We start from the raw sequence: 20,533 nt of genomic DNA on the forward strand, positions 1-20,533 counted from the left end.
GGCGCCTCTTCCAGGAGAATCATTCATCGGCAGAGGCTCCCGAGTTGGCTCGCCGCAAAGACCCCTGGTCCCCCCCCCTCCCAATGGAGATGAGATGAACAGCGACGTCATCGGCCAAGACCACAGACAGCGAGCCGTCAACCGTCAAATTCCCGCTGCATCAAGGCCAGCCAAGGTTCACTTTCTACCCATACATACTCTACACACAAACATAGTACATACTAGTACCTACATTCTGTGTGTATTCTCTAGGGTACCCTCTAGTTCATCGCGACTCCACCTTCTGTCCGAGCTGTTTCCGTCCCGCTGCTGGATCGGAGTGCCAGTGCCACTGACTGTGTCTACACACACACACGCACACACACACACACACACACTCACACTATTTGCATGGGCAATTCGAACCCTTTCCCAAGGCCGCCTGTTTTCCTCCTTCTGCGCAGGCCTTCCCGGTTGGCACACCCGCCCACCAGCTTCCTTCAGGGCTACCTCCCTATCCACCCACCCATCCACTTACACCTAGCACCCAGCATCGGGCTGGAGCGGCGTTGGCACATTGACCGCCTCAGTAGTACACACTATCTGGACATAGTACCATTTCTTCTGTCGAATTTGCCTTTTTGTGCTTGTCTCTTGTTTTTGTTGTTGTTGTTCTTGTGGCTACTGTGCAGCCTCTTCGCCGCATGCTAGAAGAGAGAGAGGCCCGCTCTGCAGTCTGCAGTTGTCGCCCTTTGCCTCCCGTTGATAAATACGTCATCAGCCCATGCGGCATATGCGGCCACGAACCACCGCACACACCTTTTACTGCTCGACGACGACAACGACGACGGCAACTGACCTCTGGACTTTTGTCTCTGCCCAATTTTCGCCTGGTTAGAGGGATGCCATAATGAACCAGAACCCCTTGCCCTCTCCGACCTTGCAGAGGGACAAGTCACAGCCAGACCTCGCCCCTGCCTCGCCAAACACCTCGTCGCCATCAACTTCTTCGCGACCGCCGTTGCAGCGCCTGCCAGCCAGCGACGCCACATACCAGAGCTACTCCTCCCAGGAATCGCAGCACACAGTGTCAGCGCAGCCGTTGCAGGACCGTGATGATGCGACCGCTGACGCCGTCATGAGTGTGAAGCAGAGCCAGCCTGGCGACGGGGCCTCTGAAGGGACTGGGGCTGGGCGGCACGTGTCTGAAGAGTCGGTACAGGGCGAACCCTCGCCCGATGAGCAGGAAATCGAGCGGCTGCGCAGTTTGCAGCTAAAAGTGCTGCAGCAACAGCAGCGACTGCGCATGCGGACAACGGCGACTGCCAATACGGTGGCGGCCCTGACCAGCCGTCGCGTCTCGCCTATCAAAGAGGAGCCAATGACTGCCATGTCGCCCACGCTCGAGGGCGCCTTCAACAGCCCTAGTCCCCTGCCCACAGGTCTCACGACATCGACAACATCAACAGAGTCGGCGCGCACCATCCGTGGTAGTGTGCCCCCCACACCTGCAACCGCACAAGCCCTCCGCACGCCATCTTATCCATTTCCCACCGTCCTAACCACCCCAAGATGGTCTTCTTCTTTTCACATGCCCTTCACAAACCTGTCACCCACAGTGTCGGCTGCGTATCCGAAAGAGTATAGATTACCAAAGGAGCGTGTCGCCTCTGAGACCAGTACCCCAGCAGCTTCAGCCACTCCTTTTGCACCGGGAGGAAAGCAGTACCAGAGCTCGGATAGTGAAGATCCACGATTTCCCACGCCTAATCTCTATGACCTGGTGCTCCGATTGGGCGCTGAACCAGGCCTGACAGCTTGGTGGAGTACCGTCACCTCGATCTTGCATCATCACTACGGAGCAGATCGTGCTACACTGGCAGTACCGGCCGACGCTTCCGATATTGAGAATGTGCCATGGGGCCAGAAAACCAGCTTCACTGCTACTGAGCGGGAAGGTAGTCCCAGAGGCGCGACATATCAGGAGGAAAGCAGTGCTGGGACGCAGAGTGATTCTGAGCAAGTACAGGATGTTCAGGAGACGGACATGGATGACATGCAGCCCACTCCAATGATTCCAGAGAGAAGACCCAGGTTGTTCTCACATCACTCTTTTGCCGGCCATGAGCGGCAAAAACCAGGTCACTCACCAGACAGCCCGACGCCAGCAGTGCACACACGCCCCCGAGCTCCCATGAGAGCCGCTAGTCACGCACCTCAAGCTTGTTCGCGACCAGATCATCCTCTGCGTCAAGTCTCGCAAGTATCCTTAGATGGCAGTAAAAGTCCTTTGCCAAACTTTGTGCCAACAGGCGAACCCACGTTTAGCGATCCTGAGTTTTCAAGTGTTGGGGAACCTTCCGCGCCCGTCGCTGTGTATAACATCTTACGTGCTCTCGACCACGAACCAGATGCATTGATAGACAGTACAGGAATCAATCGTGTCCTGGAAAGAGGACGTCTTGTAACACTGACTAGAGACTACTCAACATCATTTGCCACCGCCAGGGAGGATCCAGAAAAGGATAACACTGATCCATGCAAGCCAGCTGATACGCCACTGGAAGTTCCTAAATCATCGACTGCGCGGGCGCGCAATACTCTCGGAACAAGTGACATCAGACTGCAGCCCCGCTATGAAGAGTATGAGCAATATCCAAGCTCGCCATGGGCTCAATCACCTGCTCCATCACCGGCAATTCAGAATGATGCTGACGCAAATCCATTCTTCATTACGGGTAGCGTGGATGAAGAGAGTTTCAACCCCTCTCGATCTCCCCAAGATTATACTCAATTTGGGCAGGTCGAGGCCATTGGCGTTGACAAAGCGAGTACAGTCACACACATACCCTTAATCCATCCCACTCTGTCCCAGGTTATGACCTCGGCGGATAATGCGACACCTTCACAGACCCCTTCCCTTTCACGACGACAGTCTGAACAGTCTTCGAATGTTTCTTCGAGAAAAGAAGACTTTGTTCGAAAAGCGCCCATTGCGATCCTTTCTATCTTGTCTTCCATTGTTCCCTATCCGCGTAACCTGACGAATTCTCTCAAGCTCCTGGGTCCTCATCTTGCAACCTCCTTCTCAAATGCATGGCAATTTACGAATGCTCAAGCACAAGTCGCTTCGATCCGGCAACGCCGCATCGCCGAAGATAGTAGTTTACCAGGAGAACAGGACAGTCTGGATGACCTACTTCATCTCGATCTCGGAGACATTACAAACTCTACAGCTGGTAGCGTCACCAGCCCATCTGACTATTCAGGTAGGTCGAGGAACAGTCCTGGTGGATCAATTGCTGGTACCCCTGGCTGGGATGCCGGATCACTTGGCTTTACCAGCAAACACTCTATGGCCGGCACACCTGGCCACCTCGCAGGTAGTGAAGCTATAGAAAGCTATTTCGATTCGCGAAAAAAGATGGGTAAAACCTCATCCCAGCCCTCTTCCAACATTGCGGAACAGACGAGCAACAAATCTGAAAAACGGCAAATGAAACGCGTAAGCCTGAACCCAGTGGTCGAACAGCACAGTGATTCATCTAGTTCACCGCGTGACGTCAAAGCACCCAAAGATGATACGCTTAGCCTGCGTCGGACACCACCCTCGGGATCTCACAATCGGAGTCATTCTCTGTTACATTCTTATGGTGCTGATTTCAGCTCTTCCTTTCAATCCTTGCCTGCAGCGACGACACCAGGAGGCCGATTATCGGGACCACATACACACCTCAGAAGAGGATCAATCACAGAATCATTTGAGATGCCGCCTCCTTCTGAGAGTCTTCTCCGCACTATCATTGACTCTCTGCCCGTTCAGATTTTTACGGCAGCTCCGACCACTGGGGCCATGACCTGGGTCAATTCCAAGTTCTTGATTTATCGTGGTCAGGACTGTCGTCAGGTGCTGCAAGATCCTTGGGAGGCCATACATCCCGAGGATCGAGGACCATATCTTGATGAATGGAGCAAATCGTTGCGAACCGGTCAGCAATTGCAGAAGAAGGTTCGTATGCAACGATTTGACAAGTGTTACCGGTGGTTCTATGTACGCGTGGCACCACTGAAGAACAGGCAACAGCAGATTGTGCACTGGATAGGGACTAACATGGACTTTCATGAACAACACATTGCTGAGCAGAATTCTGCTCGTCAACAGGAGACAGCTGCATCGGAAGCCAAGTATCGAGCACTGGCCAACTCGAGTCCCCAGATCGTCTTCGTCGTTTCCAACCGAAGAGGATTGAGTTTCTGTAATTCACAGTGGATCACATTTTCTGGCCAGTCGGAGGTGCATGCGCTTGGTAATGGTTTCCTCGAGCACGTCCATCCAGATGATGTCGTCAAATGCAAGCTCCCAGTATTGAACGAAGATGGTGTCGCCAACGTGCCCACGACCCTACCTCCTGAGAATGCACGCCATGAATACAGTTCTTCAGAAAGTTCTTCAGAAGGCGACAAGACAGTTACTAGTCCTGGAAACTCGACACCGGACAGGCTGGACTTGCCACAAGCTAAGCTATCCAAACTAGCTAGCACTGGAATTCTCAGCATCGCCAAGGATGCGGATGGTCGTGCATCATACTCCACTGAAGTGCGTCTACGGAACAAAGACGGGGACTATAGGTGGCATTTGGTCAGAATACTCCTCGAAAACAGTCTTGTAGAAGACGGCGAAGAGGAGACGTGGTATGGCACCGCCACCGACATCAACGATCACAAGCTGCTGGAGCAAACATTAAAGGAAACCATGGATGCCAAGTCCAAGTTCTTGAGTAACATGAGCCACGAAATTCGCACGCCCCTCAACGGCATTTCGGGCATGGTGAACTTCCTCCTGGACAGTGTCTTGAATTCTGAACAGCTGGAGCATGTTAATATCATCAAAGCCAGCACCGACAGTCTTCTCAATCTCATCAACGACATTCTCGATCTGTCCAAGGTGGAGGCAGGCATGATCAAGCTTTCCATGGAGTGGCTCCACGTGCCCTCTCTCCTGGAGGAGGTAAATGACTTAAATATGGGCTTAGCTATCCAGAAGGGACTCGAGCTCAATTATCTGGTGGAGGAAGGAGTACCAACCATGGTCAAGGGCGACAAGTTCCGCATTCGACAGGTGCTACTTAACGTCGTTGGTAATGCAATTAAATTCACGAATAGAGGAGAAATCTTCGTTCGCTGTAAAATGCAGCCACCGGACCGTTCAGGGCTTCTTAAAGAGCACGAGACGATGATTCGCTTCGAAGTTGTCGATACAGGACAAGGCTTTACTGAGGCTGAGGCTAAGCACCTTTTCAAGCGGTTCAGTCAGATCGATGCCAGCAGCACCAGGCAACATGGCGGTACCGGTCTCGGTTTGGCCATTTCTATGCAATTTGTCGAACTCCATGGCGGAAGAATGGACGCCCAAAGTGTGCCTGGTAGAGGTTCTACGTTCTTCTTTACCATTAAGTTTGGACTTCCTACCCCCGAAGACTTCCCCAAAGTACAGCCGTCGACTCCAGGAACACCATTGATGGAACCTGTAACGGTCGTGCCGCCACCTTTGACCAAGACTTCATCACAATCCTCGCAAGGGTCCGCCCTGCAGAAATCTTTGCAATCCCAGACATCTGGAATGCCACCAATCAAACGTGTATCGAGTGTCTCTTCCGAGCGGAGCGACCCTATCAAGTCGCCTGCATCAAGTTTAGCCGCCTCTGAACGATCTCGCGACTCTCCATCCCTCTCGTCTGGCAGCTCAGATCATTCCCTGACGAGTACGGCTTTGACCGGAAAGTCTAGCATACGATCTGAGCGTTCATCTGCATCATCGTACCTGCAGGATGTCCAGCTGCCCTCTGATCCCAATCTCCACCTCGCTTTACCATCGAAGCGACCCGAGAGCGAACGCGGAACTACAGACAACTCTTCTTCTTCTATGGATTCGGAGAGCACGGCCCGCCCATCGTCACCACACCGCAGCTTATCTCCACTTGGTAGTGCTTTACAGCCGCCAATGTATTCCATTTTGGTTGTCTGCCCGTTGGTACACAGCAGAGAGGCTACTATCCGCCATATCAAGAACACGCTGCCTCAGGACATCCCACATCAAGTGACTGGACAATCAAGTATCATTGACGCACAGAGGATGATTGGTGGTGACAATCCTGTGCTATTCACGCACGTTGTCTTGGTACTTCATGATACCTCGGAGGTGCATGCAATCATGGACCAAATATACAGCTCCATGTCCTACGGCAATACCTCAGTCATCGTAGTGTCTGATCCTTCCCAGAAGAAGGAGCTCATCAAAGAAGCCCCAGTCTATGATTACAATCAGTTACACGCCGACAGACGGCTGCAATTCATCTACCGTCCACTCAAACCGTCCAAGTTTGCTGTCATTTTCGACCCTCAGAAGCAGCGGGAGTCAAGCACCGACCGAAATCAAGATTCTGCTCAGCAGGTGGTGGTCAGTCAAAAGCTGGTCTTTGAGGAGTTGAAACGCAGGGTCGGCGGTAAGAATCATAAAGTCTTGCTTGTCGAAGACAACAAGATCAACCAGACGGTAAGAATAAGTTGGGTGATGTCGAAGAGTGTCGAGACTGATATTTACTTAGGTGATTCTGAAATTTCTGGCCAAGATTGACATTGAAACTGAAACAGTACAAGACGGAGTTCAGTGCACCGATACCGTGTTCTCCAAGGAGCCTGGCTATTTCTCCATCATCTTGGTAAGACTCACAATTCATCCCTGCAGGCATGAGCTAACTACTGAAAGTGTGATCTGCACATGCCTAATAAAGACGGGTACCAAGCCTGCAAAGAGATCCGGCAGTGGGAAAAGAAGCATGGTTACCGCCGTCACCCAATCATTGCATTATCTGCAAATGTTCTCGGCGATGTCTACGCAAAATGCGTAGAAGCTGGCTTTAACTCTTATGTCACAAAGCCTGTCGAATTCAAAGAACTATCACTCGCCATGACCAAATTTCTAGACCCGGCCGATCCGTCGAAGCAACCGGAAATCATGAAGCGGAAGTAACGATGACTACCGAACTGATAAACACACACTACACTACAACGCCTCCGATTAGCCCAGGAACAGGGCATCTCAGCGTGTGCGCCAAGGGCACACTAGAACAATTGTTACAAGACAGCAGAGACACATGGCGGAACAGACCCGCATATCACTGCATAGAATCACGAACACACAATATTCCCCCGCACGTCGCCTTCGATATGCATAGTTGTATTTTGGGTGCAACGGATATACCGGTTTGGGATGTTCGCATCAGCATGTTAAGGGCGTCCGGACACCTACGGGTACGATGAATGGAAGGCGTTATCTCTCTACATGGCACAAGCGCGCACAATGTTAGCAGGCGGCGGGCGTCACGTCATATTGGTTCCGGACTGTGGGAAGAAGGGGATCTGGAGAAGATCCTGAATGAGTTGCAGATGCATTACTTTTACGCGTGGGATTGTGACGAGTACCATTTTTGTATGATAGATTTGAGGAAGGGGTAGATATGACAATACTAGCTCAATTCGCCATCTTGCTTGTTTGCTCTAATTTTGCAATTGGTTGATACTTCTAGTCTGGAGTTGATAGGATACCGTGATGAGTACCTTTTTCTCTGCAACTAGCAAACAGCCTGGCTCGCCATAGAAGGAACCGAGATCCAGCCAGCACCGAGAAACACCGACACTCGTTTAAATGTCACGAGCATCACGACTTGTGATGGTGTGCGATTAGGACTGCTTTCATTGGCTCGATCGAAGTCTAATCTGACATCCACCATGTGCTAATTGGTCCATATATACAGGGATGCTAGCTTGTCGTCATCGTTAGTTGAAGCTTCCCCATCATCGTAAGTCCGACGTCGACCTCTTCTGGTGACACTGACAGCTTGTTGCCTGCTTGACAGACCTTTCGTCCGAAGTCATCTGAGTTGGCAGACCAGTCCAAGTCTGAACACCTGTAGAAGCATTCGCAAACATGGCTTCGGCAACTGGCATCCCAAACGCGACGGCGATCCGCGGAGCAAGTGAGGAGGAACCATTGTTGGGAAGCAGAGGGGATGCAAGTCAATTACACGGCCAACCGCTCTATTTGAACCTCTGGATCGGTGAGTCTTGACCATGGAGGGGGTAATCTACGGCGTTCAAACCAGTCTAACATGCTCCCTAGGCACCGCGCCCATTGCCCAAGCGGGAATCTGGATAGTGAGCGACCTCCACAGCTCTCCCTCGAATGAAGATCCAACGTCTAACCACCACCACCATCACAGCTCGCAGCCATAGTATGGGGGGCCATTCTATCCCACAAACTCATCTTCTTCTCCGCTCATCCCGTAAGCATCCTGTGCCCCCGCCCCCAAACTGCAGCGTCCCTGATCCATGCGCGCAATTCAACCGACCGTATGCTAACCCACCCTGACCCAACGCTACAGCTTCTCAACTCCGTAAGCCACAACACCACACTATCCTCCCCCTCCCGCCAACCATACCATTAAACCGCCCCTTCTCACCAACCACACAGGCCGGCTTCCTCCTCGCCATCCAAGCAGCCCTCGTCCTCCAACCCACGCACACACCCGAGCAAAAGCGGGCGGGCACCGTCGCCCACTTCGCCCTGCACCTCATCGGCGTCTCGGCCCTCACTGCGGGTCTCATCGTCATCGAGATGAACAAGGCCGGGCCTGGCCACGAGCACTTTGCCTCTGCGCACGCACGACTCGGACTCGCCTTCTACGTGCTCGTGTACGTGCAGGCGCTCGTTGGGTTCACGCAGTACTACGTGCCCAGTCTGTATGGCAGTGTGGACAGGGCAAAGAGCATCTACAAGTATCATCGCCTGGCCGGCTATCTGATTGCCGTGCTCGGTCTGGCGACGATTTGCGCGTCCAGCTGGACGACGTATTCGTTGAATGTGCTGCACATGCAGCATTGGGCGGTTGTGGTGGCTAGTGTCTTGGTCCTCGTCGGGGTTGTGCCTCGGATTCGGCTGAGTAAGTTTGGGTTGAGGAGGGCAGAGGGCGGGGTGACGTTGTAGGTTTTGGAGGATATCGTATTGGAGGGTATTGTAGGGTCTTGAAGGATATCCCAGAGTTTTTGCAGAACCCACTATACGGCCTTGCAACAGGGACACGAAGAGACGAGGGAATCTTGATTTTCTAGTATACAAAGCGCATGCTGGCTGAGTGTTAGTAGGGATCATCACTCATTAAGCGTACAAACCATGTGGCATGCCATGTCTTTTACCATGGCGAGCTATGGTAGGGGGACGGCGTTGTGTCAGTTGATCTTGTTTGTAATCTTTTTAGGGAATACTAGGTATGGATTTGCATTTCCATGCGCTCGATTCCATCTTACACTCGATGATTTCAAGCTCGACGTCGGACTGGACTGCTCAGTACCGGGGGAGAAGGAGCAGCAGGAAGAAGAAGAAGAAGAAGAAGAATCCACCCTCTTGAGTACTTGCATCTCCGGGGAAAAGAGTGTGCAATCATGACTCGACTGTCTTTGGCTTTTTATTTTTGCGCTCAGATGGGCCGGCATCGTGAGTTGCGTGACGTGGCTGGGGAATTGGGAATGCGTGGTCGTGGAATGTAGGCTTCGAGGGTGAGTTTGAGATGGGATGGATTAGTGTTTTCCATGCACGACGCATGTCAAAGTGAGGAGAGCGAATGGTAGACGGTATACTCTCTGTTACCTCACAAGCCTACCGGTACACCAGAGGAGTTTGCCGTACTTGGCCGCTGAGGAGGACAAGTCAATTCGACATTGTCCAACAGAATGAATAGCTCCTCTGAACAGAAAGACATGCACACCACTGCTGATGGAGAATAAGAGATTTTGGGGGCCAGAGCTGGGGATTTTGGATCCAGTGTCTACTTCTTCCCCCTCCCCCCTCCTCATGCTCTTCTTGTTTTCCTAGAGTATCAACTCTCTACAGTACCATCAAGCCCTCAAACCCCCAACAACCCACAATAACATCATACCCCCAACATGCACGTCATAACCCTCTCTCAACCCCCACAAGTGGGACCTCTGCAAAAACGGGTCCTTATTCTGGTCAAACCTAGTATCCTCCGATCCCCAGCGGAACGCCGTCCGCTATACCCATTTCCTTTGTTTTTCCCTGGCCGGAGTTAGGGACCCCAGGATCAACCCCCCAAAAATGGGACAACGGGCAAGGGCCAGGTCCACTGCTCCACTCGGCAACGGCCATGGGAGATAGAACGGGCGCAGAGGTCGGCGTAATTCTTACATGGTTTGTACTCTAGTATAACAAGCCTTGTTGAGAAATGCAAATTTCAGATAGCCGAGCCAAACATCGCCAGAACTGCCCTTGTTGGAGAATCGATTGCCGGCTCCGGGAGGGATACAAGGTCCAGTTGATCAGCTGTGGGGGCCCATCACGTCATGCCGAAATGTGGTTCGAGGCATACTCTAGAGTACTCCCGTAGGAGAGGACCGAGCTGTCAAGCTTCTCCGCATTCTGGCCTTTCCCCGGCTGCCAATCAAAGTCTACCGCGTGCATATCAGGACGATTTGTGTATAGTTGTTAGAATGTAGAGTAAACCATTCTTTGGCTCTAGAATCCAAGCGAGGGCCTAGGAGTACCGTTGGTGGCTTGAAGGCATGCATGCAGGTGCAGGGGGTATGAGGGATAGAGGGAGCACTTTTGCCTGTAAGTGAAGCGTGCAAGGGGGGGGGGGGGCGGGTGGAGGGTGGTGTCGGAGAGTGTTCTCTTTGTGCAAAAGTTGGCGAGGGCTGATTGGTGCGGAGAGCTGTTCCCAAGCGACCAGCGGGCCAGCGAATCGGAGAAGCACTGTTGTGAGTCTCCGAGTGACTGCAATTTGATCAAACAGGCAACTCGTGGAGAATCTAGACGAACATGCTTCGAAATTGGCCAATCAGCCGTAGTGTCACGATGCTTGGCTCTTTCAAGTAGACACGAGTATGTTTAACGTGTGAGACGCAAGCTTGGATTCGTGTTGAGGAGGATCTCGTCGCGGCAGGCCTACTACAATGTGCTTGGTCTAGCCGTGTGTCGTTTGGAGACTGACATGGTAGTAGGTAGGTACTGTGCAATGCAGTAGGGGATCGGCTTGCCATATGAGAACTGGTGTAACGTGCGATGATGTAAAGGGGGACGAAAATGAAGGGGACGCAACATGGGATTTCCAACCAAGACATGGGAAACTGGAGTGAAACCCATGGTCATGACTCAACAAATCGATCTGCCGAAAGATGGGATTTCAGGAGGGAAGGACATGGATAGGACGGCACGGAACCACCAATCCTAGGGCCACGACTTGCGTGCATAAAGCTTCATCGGTAAGCGGCCAGCGGTCAGCGGTAAGCGAAGGTACCCTGGAGGCTGGGCTGGACTTGGGCGATGCACGGTGTGGAGCAGCTACTGGTATTACAGCCTAGCGGTTCCCTATTCCATGTACAGTAGAGTCAGTAGTAGGTAAGAGTACCTAGTACTAGTAGAGTAGCCTAGCTCTTGCTTCTGCTGCTTCTCTGTGAAGTGGCAAAGTGGCAATCGGTTCTGATTGTGTGACGCGTCCTGTCGAGAAAGTGAAGAAAAGTGCAGAGATTGGCGACAAGGCCATAACATGGGTAGGGTAGAATAGAGTACTCTAGTAGTAGTCGACACGACCAGCCTTCAGCGTTGATGAATGTGATGATGACGACGACGATGATCTTGTACTTGTCCAAGCAGTGATGGGTGGGGCGGGGCTCGAGAAGACACGGCGGAAGCTGTGCCGTGTGTTCCGCGGAGGCACCCGTGTTTGACGTCATAGTCCACACTTTGGGGGGCCCACCAACAGACCGGGCGCACCTTGGCGATCCAGCATGTGGACAAGCAGACAGTAGAGTAGTAGTAGTAGTAGTAGTAGTAGTAGTAGTAGTAGTACTACTACTACTACTACCAAAGAGACCATCTTCACGTGATCATGGGCAGACTTCGAATCGAATTGCCCAAAAAGAAACAGCAGCGACTGGGACAGGACTGGCAGGGTGGAGAGAAAGAACAGCCGTGCCCTCCTACAAGGACGCAGTACTATGAGTACCACGACTATGCAGCTGTTGTAAGAGTAAGCATGGTAAGCGGTCAAATCGGGACTCGATGATCAAGACCTGTGTCTGTGTGAGGCCGGATGCGGCCAAGAGCAAGGGTTGCATGAAGCAGCGTTTCCGGCCGGGGCCTGCTGCACTGGGCGGTTTCCCCGATTCCCGACACAACGTCAGCGTGTACTCTAGAGCACTACCAGAGTATTACCGTGTCGTGTAGAGTGGTATTGTACCGGGGAAGATGGGCAAAGTGGGCCAGTCAGTTGGCCGTTTGGCGTCTGGCGTTTTGGTTGTTGAATGTTTGCTGATCCAGGTTCCATGTCCAATTGCCGTTTTCGTGAATGAACTGCGAAGAAAAATGGTTATTCGATCGGCTCTTCCTCCCCCCACGGTTGGCGCTAGTGGAGGGGTTATGCGGTTGCCAAGTCACTGGTCGCGATTGCTGATTGCAGGGTTGAGACGGTGGGTAGATGATAGAGTAGGTAGTCTGGTGGGCAGGTGCGACCGACTTACTGGCAATGGCAATGACTGGCATACCTACCCTACCTGCTACTACTACTCTACTACAATCGTCCCACTCCCATGCGGCCTGAAACCCCGGTGGAAAGGCGGCAGAAGAGAGGGCAAAGCTTGACATGTGCTTCGCGTGCATGGTATGTACATGTACTAATGTACACATGTAGTATGTAGGTAGGTAGCTATAGTAAGTACAATATGCTTGTGTGTGTGTGTGTGTGTGTGTGTGCATCATAGCCGCTTGCAAGGGGGGATTGCATGCCCGGGCAAAGAAGGAGCTTTTGTCACTGTGAGCGATCGGGATAAGAGCTACTCTAGCTGGTAAGGGTCAAGGGGTAATAGCAGCACCGGTACAGGCACGTACTTATCTACTCTACTCTACTCTAACAAAACAACACATCGTCGATCTGAGAAGAAGGTGCGTCAGAGCGGGCGCTCCGTCGGCCAATGAGACAAAAGGCTGCTTTCCGGAGATAGCCTAGCGCGAGGGTGATGGGGTTCTCAGAAGCCCATGTTGCCCATGGCCCCATTCTTTAGCTTTCCCATGCCAGCCCAGCCCAGCCCAGCCCAGCAAGCAAAGCCAACCAGCCAGCCAGACAAGGCCGTCGTCCCGTCTCGACCACAACTCGGCCTTCTTATAGTACATGGCAAGCTCCCTCCCCCTTCTTTCCCCGGCCTCGGTCCTCATTCTGCTCGTCTGAATCCTTTACTGCGCCCTGCAACCTCAACCATCATTCGCCACCACCCTTGGGACTTCATACCATACACATCCGCTGTCACCCCTCTTCGCTCTTGCACTACTGATAGTACACTCAGTCCGCATTCAGCCTCGAGAAATCACCTTGCATTAAACAAACAGCGCCAGCCACGACCGGTACCCAACAATCACAACAACAACAACAACAACAAGAACAACAAGAACAACAAAACCAGCCGGCCCCGCATCTCTCACCCTGTCCTTGGTCCACCACCTGGCTCTCCCCCTTGACTGGTTTTCTTTTTTTTCTTTCGTTGCTTGCGAATCGCCTGTAAACAAAACCAGACCCTTCATCGCAACTGCCCCCTCACCATGATGGAAATCGAGACACCGCACAGCTTCGATTGGGCAAACGATGCCTACGCTGCACTCGACGAAAAGAACGCCATGAACAGCCACAGGCAGCAGGCCAACCACTGGCCCTTCAGTGCGCCCATCGCCTCAAATCCTCTCCCCCAGTCCTTCGCCGTCCCGCCCTCACTTCTCTCGCACGCCACCATTGAGCGATTTGGCCAAGTGACCCCCCCGGAGGATCACTCACCTGCTGAGTCGCCTCGTCGCAACTCGCGCGAGGGCTCCATTCCAGTCGAACAATTGAGGAATGAGACGCTCTGGCCAGAACACCACTTTACTTCGAAGCAATCGCCTCTTGCGCCACATGGAGAGCAGCAACAGCTGCCTTCCCCAAAGCGTCGGCGCACTAGCAGGACAGCCTCGGCCAATGATTCGCCGCCGAACCTGACCCCCAACCAGGACCCCGCCAGTGCCAGTGCCAGTGCCAGTGCCAACACCAACACCAACACCAACACCAACCCTCAGCCACCCAAGCGCAAGCGGGGACGGCCCAAGTCGCAGCCGCAGATGGTCGACGCATTCACCGCCGACGGCTTCCCCTTTCAGGTCTCGTCGGCCCGCCAGTCCCATCTCGAGAAGAACCGGGTGGCGGCGCACAAGTGCAGGCAACGCAAGAAGGAGTACATCAACGGCCTCGAGGGCCGAGCCCGTGAGTTCTCCAACAAGAACAAGATGCTCAAGGAGAGCGTGGCCATGCTACGCGAAGAGGTTCTCGGCCTGAAGAATGAGGTTCTGCGCCACGCAGCCTGTGGCTTTTGGGCAGTCGACGAGTACCTCGCCCGCTGCGCTGGAGACCTCTTGGGCATGCAAGTTCCCTCGTCGGCCCGTGCAACCGGCTCGCGGCAGAACAGCAACCACAGTCTGTCCATGGCCTCGGATCCCTATCATAGCCAACACAGCCAGACAGAGGATGCCATGTCTTTTGGCTCGCGCGAAAGCGACGATTTCGGTGGCCTCGAGCTGTTGAAAGACTTTGACGACGAAGACATGGATGAGCTGGAGAAGATGATATGAGGACAGACTGCGCTTTCGTTACTTCTTTTGGTCTTTGGTCTTTTCCTGCTGCAGATCTACAGAGACACAGTCTCCTCTTTCTTCACACCACCCTTTGATACCCCCCTTCCCCTGCCCTTATAAACTTGGAGCCACAAAAGGCCTGTTTCCTTTTTCTCTTCCTGCTCTTCTTCTTCTTCCACCACCACTACTACTTCTTCTTCTGTATGAGTAGCACATGCGCAGCTGGCAGGGCCCTCTTTCCTCTACTACTATAACCCTGGGGAAACGGTCACGGATCGTGGCCGATGGAAAAATGAAATTGCATGGAAACGATGCCATGAACGACACATGAAGATATATCATGAACCACACGAGCCCAGGAATGGGAAACAAAATTTAATATTGCTAGAATTGATATTTTCTGCTCCACTTCAACAAGTAATGTTACTACACCTAGTCTTTTGCTTGGACTTGCACATCTGTGCATGATTCCGTCATGGCCAAAACTCGCAATTGCAATCGTTGTCTGGTCTCTAACAGGACCAACTCGGGCGTGTGATGGACTCGTCGTGGTAACTGGTAACCTGCCATGTCCCACTTCCCATTGCCCCTCTCTTGTGCTGTGCTGTGCTGTGCTGTGCTGTGCCTACTTGATCGTATTCTCGCACAATCGTCACTTCATCCACATCCATCTCTACCACAATCTCAATCTCAATCGTATTGTCATCTCCCTCAACCGACACCCGCCTCCACCCGCCGCCCCCTGCCCCGGCCACCCCCTTCCACACCAATGGGAGCATGGCATGGCCGGCCATGGCAGGTCCCAAGGTGTGGCAAAGTGCAGGCTGTGGCAAAGCACAACATGTGGCAAAAACTCTGCGCGTCCCCTTGCCCCAGGCCCACAACGATGTTGTGCCACCAGCTACTCTACAGGACAGTACAGACAGGGTAGGGTAGGGTAGGGTAGGGCAACTCTCATGCGCTCGGATAGTTTGAGTATCATGTGATTTTGCCACTGCTACATCCTGGCTATTTTCATAGCACAAGACAAGTAACGTGATCCTCAAACTAGCCGAGATAACTGGTAGGGTAGTAGGTACGACTCTAGCCCCGGAATTGAAAACTGGGACATCAACAATCGGGAACCTACTCTACTACTCACAAACACCAACCAATATCTTCCCCACGTCCGCCATAATCAAGGGCTGGTATACAAGTGTTGGTGTTTGCTCAGGTTTTGCTCTCCTGGGACCGGCATCACTGTATAGCCCGCTTTTTCTCCTCCCCTCCGGCGGTTAGAGGTGGAGTAGCAGCTACTTACCTAGAGTACCGTAGGTAAGAGAACTCCTCCTGTGTGAGTAGAGCAAGTGTACCTACCGTGCACGTGCCTCCCGTTCGATTCGGGCACGCCAGTCACGCTGCTGACGAAGCTTTTTTATTTGTGGAGAAGTTTTGCTCATGTTGCTGCTTCAGCATGGGGATTGCTTGGATTGCATGAAATTGCAATAATCTTGTAGTGCGCCTGGCGGAAATCATGGTGTTTTGTGTATCCCTCTGGCTCTCAATCACACACACACCCACACACTTTGAAACTCTGATCCTGACTCTGACTCTGCATACGTACGTACGTACGTACATGACAAGCGTGCTAATAGCGCACAGTATAAAGTAATACTACTAAAAACTTCCCTCGTAAGCCAAGGGCTGACAGCCACGGCGTGGAGAAAATGTATGCCAGCCTGAAAAAAAAATCCCCTACTTTTGCATCCCGTCCACAAAATCCAACGCCACTTCCCTCTCCACCACGTCAATGCTGCTCGTCTTGTTCGAGTAACTCACACCATAGCAGCGATCGGCCACGAGCACCATCTCCGGCCTAAACGTCGTGCAAATAAACTGCCCGCCGCCAGACTGATTCTCGCCTCCTTGTCCACTCAACTTCTTCAGCATCTGTGCCACCGCCGTCCGATACTGGGCATCGAGATTTGCGTCGATTTCGTCAAAGAGGTAAAAGGGCGCCGGGTCGCACTTTTGAATGGCAAAGATGAGGGCGAGGGCGCACAGCGACTTTTGACCGCCAGACAGCTGGCCAATCTTTTGCTGCTCGTCGTGTTTGGAGTTGAAGGAGACGGCGATGCTGACGCCCGTGTACTCGGCTACCTTGCTGCCCTTTTTCGCTTGCGTTTCTTCCTCGCTGTCCTCGTCGTCCGAGGCCTGGCCACGGACGTCGCGGTCGGATTTGCGATTGATGATGAGGCGGCCTTGGCCGATGGGGACGAGCTGCTGGAAGACCTCGTGGAAGGCCTGGGCCACTTGGCGGAAAGTACGGGCAATGGCCTCGTCCTTGCGCTGGTCAAGCACGTCGATGAGGTTTTCAATTGATTTGCGTGATGTGTCGAGCTCCGCCCGACGGTCTGTGAGTGTTCGCCGTTGTCTGGTGAAGTTCTCGTACTGTTCAAAAGCCTTCTTGTTCACGTGGGCAAAGTTTTTCAGCGCTTGGTTCGCTTTGGTGAGCTCTTTGGTAACCTGCACAGACTCGTCAGTAAGCCATCAAGACGGGGAGCATGGTAGCATACCTTTGTGGTATCCCATCGCGCATATTTGCGATGGACGTCTTCCGGGAGTGTACCAATCTCCCGGATATCCCGCCTCACTTCAGCAAGCCGGGCAGTATGTCGATTACGGTCAGAGTCTTTCTTGGACATCTGTAGCTCTTGCTTCTCAATGGCCTTGGCCAACTGTCGATTATTTGATTCCTTTTCTGATCTCAACGCCTCAAGCTCGCCTAGTTTGGCTCTAATTTCCTCGATCTGAGCATCCGTTTCACCGATTTGCTCGTCCAATGCTTGTATGGTCTGATTCACTGCTTCTAGCGCACGCTCCTGTTCGCGTAACTGGGCCGATTGAGTTGTGGAGCCACTTGGTCCGCCTTGCTGGGCTAGAAGACTGTCAAGCCCGGGCTGTAGGTTCTCATTGAGATCAAGTTCAGCTTCCACTTTCTGCGACTGCAAGAGAGTGCGTGCCTCCTTGCTGCGTGCATACTGACGCCTGAGATCTCGCACCGTACTTGTAAGAGTCACTAGCATCTGTTCTTCGTCGCTTGAGAGATTCTTCTCAAACTTGGAGGCAATCTCGGCCTCCCAGTCGCTCTGTTGTGCGCCAAGTTCGTTGATAGCTGACTGTAACTCCGAAGCCGTCGTTTGCTTCTTTGCAAGTGCATCTCTAGTCTCCTGCAGTGCTCTCTGCTTTGCACGAAGCTCATCTCGCATAGGTCCATAGCTGTTGTCACCCCTATTCTTTTCATGCTCCCGCCTTCGGACCTCACTAGCAGCAGCTGTCAGTTGTTGACGTTTCCGCTCCAGGTCCCTGTCGATGTCTTGTCTTCGTTGCCGCAATTCCTCATATTGTGCGCGCAATTGGCTGACCTTTTGGTATGCGCGAATCTTTGACTTTGAAGGGTCATGGTACCCTCCACGGTATTGACCCTTCCGCGAAGCGTTATCACCATCAGGGGTATAGGCGCGAACATTGTACTTGGTTGCATTGCTTTTGCAGGCACTCAGATCCGGACAAACAACAATTTTACCAAAGACATGCTTTACTGCCGCTGCGTATCGATCATCGTACTTCAACTTTGGAAGCAGAGGCTGCATGTCGCCTGTTGTGGGGATTTGCATATCTGGCACGTGTATGCGGTTAAGAGGAATGAAGGTCAGTCGTCCACCTTTATCTTTGATGAGTCTGTCGATGAGCCGACTGGATACGGTGTCGTTGTCAACCACTACGTTGAAAAGCGCTCCCTCAGCTGCCGCTTCAGCCGCTGATCGGTACCTCTCGTCAATTTCGAGTAGGTCGGCGACAGTACCATGGACACCTGGCAGAGGACCCTCGGCCTGATATCTGCGCAGAGACTCAAGACCACGGCTGGTACCATGATCAAGCAATCTTGAGAATGTGTTTTCTGCTGTCCGTAGTTCGGATTGAACACTCGAGAGGTCTCTGTTGACCTTGTTCTGTTCTCGGTAAAGATTTGTTTGCTCGTCATTAATGGCCTTTTGAGCGTCTTTGGCTTGCTGGACTTTTGCTGCCAGATCTACGCTTCTGTCCCCTTCGTTTGCGATGGACGACTTCAATTCGTCAATTTGTTTCTCATACTGATTAATGTCGATTTCCAGTTGTGTTATCTCTTCGTTCGTTTGCATAAGCACAGCCTTGCGCTGGCTCAAGTTGGTGTTGACCTCGGCGATTTGTGCGCGCAATGCATCATCACGCTGCTTCTTGTTGGTATACGAGACTGTGCGACCCTGCTTCTCTTCAAGACGTTTCAACTGGCCCTCCACTTCTAGCAACTGTGATCGCAGGGCCTTCTCCTCTTCCATCTGTTCGTTGTATTTTGGGACCAACCGATCAAGCTCAGCTTTGCGTGTTGCGATCTCTTTCTGTAATGCTTTCACGCTGGCATCGCGCTGCTTCTTCATCTTTTGGGACACCGACTGATTGTCCTGCAAGCTCTTCAGTTCGAGCTCGATCTTCGCTTTCTGTAGCGCAGCTGCCTTTCGAGCTTGCTCGGACTGTGCACGATCCTCAGCCAAGAGCTCGAGATCCCCTCGCTGCTTGTTGATATCAGTGTCAATTTGCGCAATGTCGGCTTCGTTCTGCACGAACGCTGCTTCATTGCTCTCCTTGATCTCGCGGCCTTCGCTCTCGAGACGGTCAATCTTTGAGAGCAGTTCCTCAAGATCTGCCTCCTCGCGGGACTTGAGGGTATACATAAGCGACCTGCGCTCTCGATCGTTCCTGCTCCATGCCTCTAGCTCTTCCTTCTCTCCCTCTAGCTCGTCCAAGCGCTCATTGATCGATGCCACAACGCTATCGATGTTGCTACACTTGCTGTCCGTTTCCGCGAGGAGCCTTATGCTGTCCGCGCGGCGCGTTTCGTATACGTTGGACCCCGAGATTTCTTTCAAAAGCTTCAGACGCTCTGAGTCCTTCATGTTGGTAAGAGCAGTGACACGGCCCTGAGGCACAATGTAGTAGGGGTTCGACCGTGAGAAGCCGGCAGACTCGAGGATCTGCATGACTTCGGCTTTGGTGGCATTCTTGCGATTGACGGAATATTCGTCCTTCTTTGCACCAATGGTGCGACGCAAGAAGAACTCTGGCTTGCCCGTCTGGAAACGGTCCTCGGAATTATCGAAGATGACCTCTACATATGCCGACATAACCGCGGATCCAGAGCCCTCGTGCAACAATGCTTGACGCTCTTCACGCTGTAGCGAGTGATAGTCGTCGCCCAGCACGAAACGTACGGCTGCGAAGAAGTTGCTCTTGCCTGAACCATTACGGCCCACGATGACGTTACATTTGGGCGAGAAGGGCTCGATTTGCATCTGGTCCTTGTAGCTCTTGAAGCCTTGTATGGTGATTTGCTTAATGTACCCCATCGCTGCGATTGGGCGCGCCCACAGCGCAGAGTTGGATAGGATTGGAGTCGCGAAAGATGTAGCAATGCGATCGCGTCGAAGTCGTTCAGGTCATGGCGTGGTGGGGTGGTGTTGGCCTTGAGGAGCTCGATCGCACCTGCCTGCCCGCCTTCAAGACGCGTGAAGTCTGGCAGGCGCGACCGACACGCTAGCCACGCGCCAAGACAAATTCACTACACATGCGTCAGTGCTTCACCACTTGGGAAGAACGCCTCACTAGGGTTGACAACAGTTTGTATGTGAACATGCTTACTTTGCAAGAATACAGCGGTGCTTCATTCGAGTAAGCTATTCTTTGCAACCCTAGATAGATGGCTGTCAATAGTCAAAGACCCCGTCTAGACCCAGCGACCAAAAAAAACATAGGGCA

The 20,533-nt window shown here is 52.6% G+C and overlaps 6 protein-coding genes across 6 annotated transcripts; 4 read left to right on the forward strand and 2 right to left on the reverse strand.

The window, feature by feature from the left end:
* The first annotated feature begins 183 nt into the window (after window positions 1-183).
* On the forward strand, window positions 184-7,520 carry IAQ61_006913 (uncharacterized protein). The gene is made up of 3 exons (XM_003845760.2): window positions 184-6,532; window positions 6,585-6,698; window positions 6,746-7,520. The coding sequence occupies exons 1-3, from the start codon at window positions 890-892 to the stop codon at window positions 7,007-7,009; spliced, it is 6,021 nt and encodes a 2,006-aa protein (XP_003845808.1). The 5' UTR covers window positions 184-889; the 3' UTR covers window positions 7,010-7,520.
* A 330-nt stretch (window positions 7,521-7,850) lies between these two features.
* On the forward strand, window positions 7,851-9,022 carry IAQ61_006914 (uncharacterized protein; the record flags this gene model as incomplete). Its single annotated transcript, XM_003845761.2, has 5 exons — window positions 7,851-8,096; window positions 8,159-8,193; window positions 8,259-8,321; window positions 8,421-8,432; window positions 8,510-9,022. The coding sequence occupies exons 1-5, from the start codon at window positions 7,967-7,969 to the stop codon at window positions 9,020-9,022; spliced, it is 753 nt and encodes a 250-aa protein (XP_003845809.2). The 5' UTR covers window positions 7,851-7,966.
* Window positions 9,023-12,277: 3,255 nt separating this feature from the next.
* Window positions 12,278-13,561, forward strand: IAQ61_006915 (uncharacterized protein; the record flags this gene model as incomplete). Its single annotated transcript, XM_066097356.1, has 3 exons — window positions 12,278-12,535; window positions 12,666-12,710; window positions 13,079-13,561. Coding segments are annotated over 3 exons (786 nt in total), but the record flags the coding sequence as incomplete, so codon positions are not given.
* Window positions 13,562-13,642: 81 nt separating this feature from the next.
* Window positions 13,643-14,698, forward strand: IAQ61_006916 (uncharacterized protein; the record flags this gene model as incomplete). The annotated part of the gene is made up of 1 exon (XM_003845764.1): window positions 13,643-14,698. The coding sequence occupies one exon, from the start codon at window positions 13,643-13,645 to the stop codon at window positions 14,696-14,698; it is 1,056 nt and encodes a 351-aa protein (XP_003845812.1).
* A 515-nt stretch (window positions 14,699-15,213) lies between these two features.
* IAQ61_006917 (uncharacterized protein) lies at window positions 15,214-15,495 on the reverse strand (the record flags this gene model as incomplete). The annotated part of the gene is made up of 1 exon (XM_003845765.1): window positions 15,214-15,495. One exon carries the CDS (start codon window positions 15,493-15,495, stop codon window positions 15,214-15,216), a length of 282 nt encoding a protein of 93 aa, XP_003845813.1.
* A 940-nt stretch (window positions 15,496-16,435) lies between these two features.
* IAQ61_006918 (uncharacterized protein) lies at window positions 16,436-20,124 on the reverse strand (the record flags this gene model as incomplete). The annotated part of the gene is made up of 2 exons (XM_003845766.2): window positions 16,436-17,206; window positions 17,257-20,124. 2 exons carry the CDS (start codon window positions 20,122-20,124, stop codon window positions 16,436-16,438), a joined length of 3,639 nt encoding a protein of 1,212 aa, XP_003845814.2.
* Window positions 20,125-20,533: the final 409 nt, after the last annotated feature.

The sequence above is a fragment of the Plenodomus lingam genome, assembly GCF_022343315.1.
Source record: "Plenodomus lingam strain CAN1 chromosome Unknown contig_26, whole genome shotgun sequence".
Classification (NCBI taxonomy): Eukaryota; Fungi; Ascomycota; class Dothideomycetes; order Pleosporales; family Leptosphaeriaceae; genus Plenodomus; species Plenodomus lingam.